This window comes from Limulus polyphemus, unplaced genomic scaffold (genome assembly GCF_000517525.1).
Source record: "Limulus polyphemus unplaced genomic scaffold, Limulus_polyphemus-2.1.2 Scaffold12, whole genome shotgun sequence".
NCBI lineage: Eukaryota > Metazoa > Arthropoda > Merostomata > Xiphosura > Limulidae > Limulus > Limulus polyphemus.
The window spans coordinates 726,271-739,086 of NW_013665622.1; the positions used below are offsets into that span (position 1 = coordinate 726,271).

Below are 12,816 nucleotides of genomic sequence, written 5' to 3' on the forward strand. Positions count from 1 at the left end.
GATACACTAGGTGTTACTTTGTGTCGCAGAACTCAGTCATGGAAGCTATGTATTTATGTACGTGGAAATACTTTCCGCTGCCGAATAGATTAGGAATTACTTCCGCATTCTTACAAGCCTATTTGTGATTGGTTATCTGGAGGTAAAATATGACTTGTGAGTTTTGTCAGGTAGATTAGCCCCTGCTTTGTTATGCTCAACAAATACGATAAAGTTCTGCTGTTTTTTTTTTTTCGTATGGTATGTGTCGGCCGTGCGTTACCATATTTTAATCTCAGTCTTTCGTCAAATTTAGTTTAGTTTCGTCACTTAGTTTAGTAAATTCAGTTGATTTCAATTTCGCCCTTTAACTTAGAAGACCTGTAGGATAACTGTGCAATGTAAAATGAGCAGCATTTAATTGCGATCGTCAGATTTGTTTGTTTCTTCTATTCTGCACTTGTTCTTACACTAATAATTCACCCAATCAGATATTTGAACCCATCGTTACGCCTGGCTGTGCTATTATTCCTCTAAATGTCATATTAACAGAGTTCCTTCTCAAGGTGTTTAGTGATCTCATTGAACTGTCAGTCACATTCTAATCAATGGTTAACAACCTTTTTAGCAATGAAAATGAATACAGTTTCATATGTTACTTTTAAAGATGAGCCTTTTTTGATATCAGTCTTACAGTATACCATCACTATTCCCTTGTCAGCCGTTTTTATGGTATGTTGCCTAGAAATACGTAGAAGTATGTTGCCTGAGTGTTGCCTAGAAATATAGGATAAAATAAAATATATTTTTGTGTTCCATTAATTACTCAAAAGCTCATGAAATATAATACAATCAAATACCTTAATTTCAGATAGATTAACTACAAGGAGTACTTGATGTAACTGATAATGCTAGGTTAACCTGGGGAAACTTTGTTGTCATATATTTTTATACTTGTACATCTGATAATAAACAAGTTTTCAGAACTGCATCTGCTGCTATAGATGTTGTCGAACTTAATTTCGGGGAAGTACGTAATATCTATCGCAAGCAATCGTTTGTACAGCCTTATTAACACAATAATTTAATTGGCTGTTAAGCCCAAAACTACACAAAGTTCTGCCCATCACGGGTATCGAAACCAGATTTCTAGCGTCGTAGGCCTGCAGATCTACTGCTCAGTTTCTGAAAGGCCACAATCGTTTACTAGCTGCAATTTACTTATGTCTAAAGAAATATCGATTATTTCATAAACAACTCTTATACAACGGTATCTTTGATTAAGAATGTACATTTTCGGAAAGTAAGAATGGCATTAAGAATATGAATTTATATTACAAAGAATATATCTAGTTGTATGTTTACAAAGTGGATTAATGTCAAAACAACATATATTTTTTTCAAGATTTGACTTTAGATTTTAAATCAAACACTGAAAACTTTGTTGAAATTAGTTCTAATGCAATGACAGGACCTATTAAGTAAGTAATAATAAAACAATAAAGAATAATAAAAAAGAAAATTAACACTAACAAATTTCTAGATTGGCAGTTTGCGTGATATTATATCCTAATAAGACTGGTAACATTTTATATCCAATCTTTCTTTTCCGGCCCTATATAGGGTTCTAGTAAGAATAATGTAATGGAACTTCAATCACACTCTTTCCATATTGTACGTTACTGCCGATGAGGCCTTTCTTTCCATACTAGGTCACTTGGTTTTACAATATAAAACTATTACCAGTCTTATTTTGACGTAGTGTCACACAAACTATCGATTTACAGATCATGCCTTACAAAGAAATTTCTAAAACAAGCGTACTGATAACGATATTTAGATTTTAGTAGTAACTTTTCAGTAAGGTAGAGCAGTCCTCCGAAAAAATTCAAGCCGATTCCCAATAGGAAGAGCGTGTTACTAGGTGCTCCTTCAACCAAGAAAAATCCTAAGATGATTTGGCAGAGGCTTCTAATTGTACCAAGAATTGAAACAGTGAGAGCAGAAGTTAGTGTGATACAAAGAAATTCAACATACACCAGACAGCTGCCAATTACCACAGTCAAGACAAACAGGGTCAAAAATTGAAGATCTAGAAAATAAAAAAATATAGAAAAATGTATATGATTATAAATAATCCTAATATGTCAGTTTTATATTTAAATATAATTTTGTTTTCAGCATCGTTTGAATTATCGAATTTTATAATAATCATGTAAACCCTACAGATTATATCAGACTAGGGGTGTCTTTTTCCATCCAAAAATGTGGACCTTTTCTTCAACACAAAAAATTTAAGTGTTTTACATACAATTGAAGTGTTTGTTAAAAAATCAGAAGATAGTAGACTTTTTATGTTTTTTTACGATATAGGGTGGTCATTCGATTTCCCCCCCTTGACTACCCCTGCATATAAAAACATTCTTTTTTCTCATAAGAATTGGGATATTAATTAATTTTTAAACAAATGGCTTTCAGTCTGATGCTGATCATTTATAAAAAGTTTAAATTGTTTATAACTTTATTGACAAATATCAATTATTATTTTTCTATGACATAATTTATTAGAGACAGATTTTTTTATATTTTCTGCTGATAGAAGGCAAATATAATCTCGCATTTAGCTTAAAATATAAGCAAAATCTCACCTAATCTAAAGACACATGAATTTGTTTCTTATTTTGATTCTAATGAAACAAATGTTGATACATTCTTGGCCAAAATGTTTGTTTTGTAACAAATAAGATCATTATTGTTAAGATGAAATAAAAAAAAAACACTTAGCGCTGTCAAAATGACAAATGCGTGTTACATTAAACATCTAGATATGCAATTTGTTTAATGAAACAGGCTCAATGGTCATCATGAACGATTCATTAGAGCAATAAACACTTTTATCAGACAACTGTAGAAAGAAGTGTAATTCAGGAGTTCAACTATCACAGCAAAACCTTGCCATAAAATACATAATGACAAAATATAACATCAAATTGTTATAAATATCGTCTCCAAGAGATGCCTGTAGGAGGAGCCATTTAAGTTCATATGAAGAGCAATTTTTCCACCATGATGAATAGCTACCCAAACATGTACTGCACAACCTCCTGTGTGTTCCCTGTGAGAAATAGTCTTCCCACATTTGTTCTTCAGGCAAACGACAAACACTAATACTACCATCAGCTTTAGCAAGTCGGAAACAGGACTCATGAGAAAGAATGACATGTCGCTCAGTGTCCTCACTGTAAATTGGCATGTTGTCCTGCCCTAATAATACGGTGACGGCAGTGAATTCTGGTTCATATCAGTTTGCATATAGCCCTTTTTGCAAGATTACCTTGTTTGGTTAGTCTCCTATTCACTGTTTTTCTGGTTACCCTAGAATGAATGTCGTATGGTGTTGCAAGACTTTTTTTCGACCTTGACATGTTAACCTGATCAAAACACGGTCATCTCGGGTAGTAGTTAATCGGCGTCTACCGGTACACTTTTCTGGAATAACGTTTCCTTTCATCCGATGACGTTTTAGGATTCTGGATAGAGTACACTGGGGGTATCCTACTGTTCTGGCAATGTCCGTTTGCTTCATACTATTTCTGGATAGTCGAACAAGTTGACACCATATATCTTCTGGCACGTGACTTGGCATGACTCTACACCAAGTACAGAGAAATTGTCTGAATAAAGCGTTGATCTGTTTCGAAACAGTTTATACCAAAAGCGTACCCTTTTATACGAAACAGTTGTGTACGTGTGTTTTGAACAAATGCTCAAAACAACTCGTACATGTTTATCTGGTCTTACGCTACCTTTTCTGTTACTACTCTGGCATTTGCTCAATAACTACTCCATACATGTAGACAAAAACATCAATATAGAACAGTATGCAAACATTTTGGTCAAGATTGTATATTATAAGAACCTATAAAAGTAAGATTAAATTAATTTCACTGTGATTTCCTTGCAACAAAAGTGGGCGTGAGATGTTCTATAGCATAAAGCTACACAATGGGTTATCTGTGCTCTTTCTACCACAGGGAATGGAGCTCCGGATTTTAGGGTTATATGTTCGTAAACTTAACACTGACCCACTGATGGACTGAAACAAAATGAATTTATTATACTATTTCGATTCTGCTAAATTTAGGACAAGCATGTAAAAGAAAATTTCAGACCACATAAGCAATAAATTTTAGCAGTTTATCAACAGACCTTGCACATACAAGAATCTCAAAAATTGGTACGAAGTTAAAAACAAAAACAGACTGTACTTATAAAACGTTAATTCTTTATGAGAAGTGGTAATTTCCGTTCTAGATGTACATATTTCGAAAAGGGTATGACACATTAGGGTATTTTGTTTGTTTGTTGTTAATCGCAATTTACTATCCGTGCAAAAAGCAAAACCATTGAAACAAATGCAAAACGTCTGTTCGTAAGCTTTTATATTTCTTTGGGTTTAGTGCAAAGCTGCTCAATGCGCTGTACCGATAGTAGGGATCGAACTCCGAATATTAATATCTTAAGTCATCAACCATAATGCTCGCCCACTGGCAAGGGAGGTGTATGCCTGTATAATAAATATAATACTATTAATCTAATTACTAATAATACATCTTTCAATAAGCGTATGAAAGTTATTAAAATATTTAAATTCATACTAACAGTAACGTTTATCTTAAAATATACAAAACATGAAAAAAAAATTCAATGATTCTTTTGGAGCGGATATATTGAACTCATTTCAAAACACGTAAACTATAAACATTTTTCTGGAAATCTAACTTTTCAAAAATCGTTTATAATATTATCTTTTAATGGTATTCTATTCAGACTATTTCTGAGAAAATTGTTTGTCTTAGATGTCTTCTGAAGGTCCAATAAAGGTCTGTATGATTTTTTTTCTTGTTAGAGATCAAGAAATCAAGACAGAAGTTATACTAAACTTTACTAGTGTCCAAGTTGAATTTCTATAAAAGGAAAGAACTATCTTAGTAAAGATGGTAAAAATAACTCACCAGTCCAAACGACATTTTCCGATACTACAATTTTCAATGTGCCTTTTTATTTTGTTTAATTAGTTAAGATAAACCTTATATTGATTATAATTTAGTTGGACATTGATAAGATACTGAAGAATGTAATTATTCATGTTTCTCAATGTCTATGTATCATTCACAAAATTAATTCTTCACAGTTCAAGAAATATACACTGATATCTGATTGTTTTTAGTAGTAACTGTTCTTTAAATATTTATCCCACTTTCAGCTTGTTTATTGGGAACAAATATAAAGCTACATCCAATGGAATGTCATTAGAAATACTAGGATTCATGTATGTTACATCTATATAATTATTCATGTGATATCTTTACAGTTATTGAAGCTTTCAATACAATGTGTACTGTTAAATAATCAAATACTTTTATAACAGAAATGAGAACAAAACCAATGTTTATTGTAGGATACAACCTTTATTATGTGCTCAGAGAAACCTATTTTCTGTGTTAAAGTTGCGTAAGAAATTTTTTGAGTAAGAAGAAACAAGAATTCTGTAGATAAACCTGCTACATGATGTACATTTATAAACGTTTTGCTATTTATTTGTTGTTTACATATAATAACATCTTCCACCTACAACTCTTAAAAGTAGTCGAAAGTTTCTCACAGATATACTCTTTTCTGTGAAGATAAATATGGTCATTTACCAAAATTATAAACACATAGAAATGACAAATGTTACTTCGCTAAGATCTGAAATATAATAGGTCTTAAATTTTTCCATTCAAGAAAATTTTCTATATCAATCATTGAAAAAAAGTACTGAAAAATAAAATGGACGTCGATTACACATACCTGAGGACTGAATAAAACTAAAAGCTTGATTTAGTTCGTCTGTAAACCAGGACATAAACAGTAGAATAGGAAGCGAGTTGTAGCAGAGAAGTTGTATAAATTTTAAAACTCCGTAGTCTTGGGCTTCAACTAAGGTAAAATAAAATGATTTAGAAAGGAGACTCACTGTAGCATTCACATAGCCTCGATAGTTCACTGTTAATTCACCAGTTCCTAAAATGAAACGAAATATAAATTGAAAGAAATATTAATATATTCTATTTAGTAGAAGAGATTGTAATATAACAGTTTTAAATTACACCTTCAATCACTTTTATTTATAAAAAAATGTGTGCTTGTAGTTGAGCACAAAGCTACACAATGGGCTCTGTGCGTGTCACTAAAATGTTCAAAACCCTGACTTTCATGCAAAATAATGAACTACATTTTGTACTATTATGTTACGAAAATATTTGATAATAGAAAATTTCTTGTTTGTTTGTTTTTAATTTCGCGCAAAGCTACACGAGGGCTATCTGCGCTAGCCGTCCCTAATTTAGCAGTGTAAGCAGTCATCATCACCCAGCGCCAACTCTTGGGCTACTCTTTTACCAACGAATAGTGGGATTCACCGTCACATTATAACGCTCCCACGGCTGAAAGGGCGAGCATGTTTGGTGGGACGGGGATTCGAACCCGCGACCCTCCGATTGCGAGTCGAGTGCCCTAACCACCTGGCCATGCTGGGCCAAAAATTTCTTGTCTAATTTGTTTACATTCAATTTACCTGAAATCACACATCCAATAGCAGCTAAGATTACTGACACTTGACTCAGCCAACTCGGTTTCTTCTTCTTCAGTAAGATTATTGATAAAACCATGTTAATCAAGGGGCCACATCTCTTGATGCTGGTATACAGAGGAATAGACATTCCCTTCATCGCTCCTAAACTAGTAGTGACCTGAATGATATAACAAATAGTTGGCCATAAAAATGACTGACCTGAAAAAAAAGAAGATAAGATAGGTTGCATGTAGTATTTGTTTGACCAATATCACTCTTTACGCGTTATTCAAGTGTGCAAACATTCAAAATTACCGTGTTCCTGAAAACTTTAAAACAAAAAACCTAATCAAGACTTTCAGAAGTGATAATGCATTGCATGCTGAGGGGTTTCAGTTATAAAAAATGTTAAAATACATAGTTATCACCACGAAGATGCGTTCTATCATTAAATAATCAGAGAACATAGATAAGAGAGATAGGTCGACCAAAATGGTGTATTTGAATCATGTAGAATCGAGCAAAGAAATTCAAAGTATATACCTTAATGAAAACTATGTCTGTTTCTATAGAAACGAATAACTCCAAAAAGGATACACGCCGGAAACGGCAAGGTTTGTTCTTAGAGATAATACGAATGAATAGGTAAAACAATTTAAAATACAAGTGACCCACGAAAACTGGTTTACAGAAAGCAGTAAATTGTGTGTTTGTTTTTCAATTTCGCGCAAAGCTACACGAGGGCTATCTGCGCTACCCGTCCTTAATTTAGCAGTGTAAGACTAGAGGGAAGGCAGCTAGTCATCACCACCCACCGCCAACACTTAGACTACTCTTTTACCAACGAATTGACCGTCACATTATAACACCCCCACGGCTGAAAGGGGGAGCATGTTTGATGAGACGGGGATTCGAACCCGCGATCCCTAGATTGCGAGTCGAGTGCCCTAACCACCTGGCCATGCCGGGCCTGGTAGTAAAAGTAACAGTAATATATGTAAAGGAATTGTCCGTAGAAATTCAGCAACATAGTTACGAGTAGCTAAAACATTACCTTGTCTAATTCTGTAGAATAATGAACCGCTGAATGATTCCATTTATAGATTACTTTGTACCGTATAAAGAAAAACGTAGTACATTCTACAGGAATGAAGAGATCTTACATGACGCAAAATACGCGTAAGAAATTCTTGAAATAATATTAATCCTTAGCTACACAACATTGCAGTAGGTGAATCCTATGTTAATAATGAATTCGTTTAAAATACATTGTATATGTATTCATATGGAGAAGTAGATTTGCCTAGCGTGTTAATTCTACCAGTATTACTTTTATAATATGAATATATCTTGATGGGTTATGAGATTACGTTCACTATCAAAAATCCTGGAAACTTACAAAGAAAACTATAGAGTCTCTAGATGACCTGAGAATAGCACGTTCTTACAGTACAGTACGATGTGTTTAAACATGTTTGTGTAGCTTAAAAGAATACAAATGTATAGAATTAAATAAAGCCTGCAGAAAGTTGTCTTCTACACCCCAAAATGACAAAAAGCTCGCTTGGATAAAAGTATCAGTCATTGATCTATTTGGGCTGATGAGAATTAAGGTAACTTAGGACTGCTGATCATGCTATGGAATTCGCTATCCACTAAGTTTCATACTCCCAGGTGAACAAAACCCATGTGCTACATCCAACTGCAAAATCAAATAACTTCAAGGTTTATTTCGATATGAAAGAGTATAAAGGTATGTGTGTGAACAAAGTATACATTGAGTATCTGTTGTATTACGATAAGTTCAACTGTTAACATTGAACGAAACAACGAGATATTGATATTGTTGAATTTGATTTAAATGTAAAATATTTGACAGATCTTGATGGAAGCTCGGTCGTTTATGTTTTTTTTTACTTTTCAGTCAGAACAGTCTAAGTTCCTTCCACCAGCATTAGAATTAGTAACGATATTTATGAAAACTAAATTACCTTTTGTTTGATGTTAAGCGCAAAGGTGTATAATGGGCTATCTGTGTTCTGCCAACCGCGGGTAATTAATTCTAGCGTTATAAGCCCTCAGACATATCGCTGAGTCACCAGTAGACGCTAAATTATCTATCTTCATGGAATAGAAATGCTGCTTTTAAAACTAAAGCTTTCAATAAAAACTGTTATGGTCAATTTTCTTTCGAATCACACAATGTACACTAAAAACACAGCTTGTAACGAAAATTCTGATTAGTTTTAAGTTGCTGTGTTAGATTTTGTAGTTTTAGTAAAGACAAAAACACACATAATTAATACATTCTCTTTGGTTAGATCAGTCCCAACATAAATATCACTTGGTTAACAACTAGTACCATAAATAACAAAGTTACTTACTTTCTTCCAGTGTTAAAACAGAGAGATTAATAAGTTTCAGATTCCTAAGAATCTCTAAAGCCAGAAGAGTGAACAAAACTCGAACAGTTGTAATGAAGAACGGAAAGTAAAATTCTTTAATCGAAGTCAAAGCCTTCAAGATGAACACTAATGAACCGGAACATAGGATAAAAGCAAGTGATGACGCTACACAGGCAATCCAAGAAGTCTTGAAAGACGAAATAAGGATAGGAAAATATTAGTGATGAAATTAGGCCGTCTTAACTTTATATAGTTCAATCTGTTTGTTAGAAATATAAGCTGATTTCAAAGGTATTTCAACTAAAACATACCGGAAGTTTTTAAGCAGATAACTTTAATGGATAAACATTGAATAACATTAATTTTTAGAGAATCAATCGATAAGAATGAGAAACCTTAAAAAATAGGTGGGAAAAGGTATGGGTTGTTTGATGTGTCGTTATCGGGTACTAAGTAAGAACTCGGGAATATTTATGTGAGAATCACTATAATGGCTTTTTTGTAATGTTATTCCAGACCCAGTTTTATGTTTATTATAGCGTGTTGTCCTTTCTCACACGAGGGCTAGCTTAGTATAATCGTCTCTAATTTCTAACTGATCGACTAAAATAGTGGTTCCCAACCTTTGGGTAATTACCCCACTCGGGGAAATTTCGTATTTTCCAAGAGGTAATGGACATTAGCGGTTAGTGATTTTCCTGTCGTGTGTTGAAATGAGCGAAGATATCTTGTAATAAGTGATAACATAGGTGAAAGAAAGAAGGCATTTTGCAATACACCCCGATGTGTCCAACGACGTGCATCATGTTCCCAATTTGTTGTTTTCACTCGTCATGTGATGAAAGACTGATTGAAGAAGGAATTTCTTTTCTAGGAACCTCTGGCAACAGCCATTCGTGGAGAGGATGTCTTCAGCACAATTCATAGTTTCTTATAAAAGCATGGTTTGCAATGAGACGATTTAGTTGAAGTGGGTACTGATGGAAACCCTCAATGCTTGGTGCTTACTGAAGGTTTGAAGCCAATGTTAAGCGAGTTGCATCACACATCAAGCTTACGCATTGTGTTATCCATCGGTATGTTTTAGATGTGATAACGCTTCCAGTCGGCCTTCCGTAGGTCTTCCACAGCGTAGTGAAGATAATAAATCTTATTTGCGGGAACGCTCTGAATTTGAGAATTTTCAAGGTTTCGTGGTACAGATGTAAATCGCGTATTGGAGCTAAAGGACCAAATTGCAATGTTTCTTAAAGGAAGCCATTCAGCAAAAGATAAAGACTTTCACGGAAAGTTGTAAGATAACCAGTTTATCTTGAAATTGGCTTATCTTGCAGATATTTTCTGTGAGGTCAACTCTCAACTTAAAGCTTCGAGGTAAGTTGATAAACATGCTCACGGACAAAGACGCAGTTGCCGAGTTTCTTCGGAAACTACAGCTATGTGAGCAGAGAGTGACTGCTGGTGGTATCAGTGTGTTTCCTGAAATGGTATTGCAGCTGGAGACTTCCAAAATAATTGTTTCTTCCATGGTGGAATAAAAAAACATTTAAGTTTCGTTCATGAAACAATCGCCAACTATTTCCCGTACATAGAAGAGAGTAAAAAAAAAAATATGCTTGGACTTTGAGACTTTTCTCTGTGTGAGACGATGTTCTTCCTGATGATGACGTCGGGGTAAAAACGAAATTTTGGTCTTTGAGATAGGACACAATTCTCAGAGCTGAATTCATTAACATTGAAACATTCATATTTTGGATACGCCGAGAGTATCCAGTTTTAGCATTTAGGGCAATCAAAGTTTTGATTCCTTTTTTCAACCACATAGAAATGTGAAACCGGGTTATCAGGGCTTTTCGCCATCGAAACGAAGACGCAAAGCAAATTGAAAATGAAAGGAGATCTGAGATGTGCTCTGTCTGTTACAGTACAGAGAATCAGTCGTTTAGTTGCCAAAATGCAGTTTCAGGCTTCCTACTGAACTGACAAATATTGAATGATTTGAATTGAGTTGTATGGTAGTTAAAATATCATTATCATTGTACTTATGTGCTGTATGTTTTCTGTTTTTTATTTAGCATTTTTTGATAAAACCTTGTGTTGACACAATCGAATGTAATAAAAATCAAGTTTTAACTGTGAAGTATTGTTTTTTCCCCACATTTGAAAGTTTCAACTCCCCTTCAACTTCGAAAAAATCCCATAAAACTGTAATCCAGAGGCTTATTGAATACTCTGAAGTTAGGTTTTCTTCAAACTTCGGACTGTTGCAGTTGGGGGTAATGACTGATTTACCTGATGACTAAAAAGGTACTGGGATGGAAAAAGACGGGTATCACTGGACTAGAGGTTGCGTTGTTGTATCATCGTTCCCAAATCGTGAACTCACTTATTTAGAGTTCAAGCACACTAACCAGTAAAACAAACACGGCTTCTTTTTGTTTTGCTAAGTATAATCTCAGGTGGCATAGGCTATTCTTTACCTTGTTTATTTGTTCTAATCTCAGGTATTATAGGCTTTATTTTACCTTGTTTTATTTTTTTAACCTCAGGTAGCATAATTTGTTCTTTGCCTTGTTTGTTTGTTCTAATCTCAGGTAGTACAGATTGTTCTTTACCTTATTTCCTTGTTCTAACATCAGGATGTACAGATTGTTCTTTACCTTGTTTCCTTGTTCTAATCTCAGGTAGTATAGGTTGTTTTTTATATTGTTTGCTTATTCTAATCTCAGGTAGTATAGGTTGTTTTTTATATTGTTTGCTTATTCTAATCTCAGGTAGTACAGATTGTTTTTTATATTGTTTTCTTATTCTAATCTCAGGTAGTACAAGTTGTTTTTATATTGTTTTCTTATTCTAATCTCAGGTAGTACAGGTTGTTTTTTATATTGTTTCCTTGTTCTAATATCAGGTAGTACAGGTTGTTCTTTACCTTGTTTCCTTGTTCTAGCATCAGGTAGTATAGGCTGTTCTTTACCTTGCTTTCTTCCTCTGCTTGACTTGTGTTTTGGTTTGATTCCACATCTTCAGTTGAGTTTATGAGTTTTACTAAACTACTCGTATCTGATACCATTTTTGGACCCTATAAATATTTTTATGAGATATTTCGTATTTTCATAAGACACATTGTATAAAAGCTTCCTTTATGAAAATGATATATATATATTTAAGCTTTCTATAGCCGAACCAGGTGACTTCACTGAAACTGTAATTTACCCAGAGATCTAACACAAAGCCTCAAAGGCTGCATATATTGGATTCAGAAACAGAGAAGATATGCGTTACACAACTCAGCAAGCGTCACATAACGCTTAACTTCCACCTTATTTCAATAGATGTATATATTGACATTCTTAAAGCAGAAAGTCGAGAATACATCTGCTTTTTCATTGGAGAACTCACTGCAGCTGTACACACGGACTGTTTATTTTTTGAATTTAGTAATTAGCTAATAGTAAACTCAAAAGAGATAGAACCATTCCAGGTGTTCGAGCTTTCGAAAGGTATATGTGCAATACACCAAGCAACATAGTATATATATATATTTCAGCTACATTTACTCACGTTTTATTAGAGTTCAGACTTCGTTATTAATTTCGTCTTCACAATCACTTTATACAATTTGTTATTAAATAAAAGTATAGTATCGTCATCTTTGGTTATCACTAGATCATTTACTTCTATTAAACCTTCTTAATTGATATGTATAAATATACGATTTGATAGTGAACACTACAAACTGATAAAACCAAACTCATCATTAGCGTTGTTGGAATGGCACTCTCACTCTCACACATATATATATATATATATAAATAA

At 33.8% G+C, this 12,816-nt stretch overlaps 1 protein-coding gene across 1 annotated transcript; it reads right to left on the reverse strand.

Moving 5' to 3' along the window:
• Nucleotides 1-1,725: 1,725 nt before the first annotated feature.
• LOC111085220 (solute carrier family 35 member D3-like) lies at nt 1,726-9,097 on the reverse strand (the record flags this gene model as incomplete). The annotated part of the gene is made up of 4 exons (XM_022382797.1): nt 1,726-2,071; nt 5,833-6,045; nt 6,599-6,814; nt 8,980-9,097. Coding segments are annotated over 4 exons (858 nt in total), but the record flags the coding sequence as incomplete, so codon positions are not given.
• Between the last annotated feature and the right edge of the window lie 3,719 nt (nt 9,098-12,816).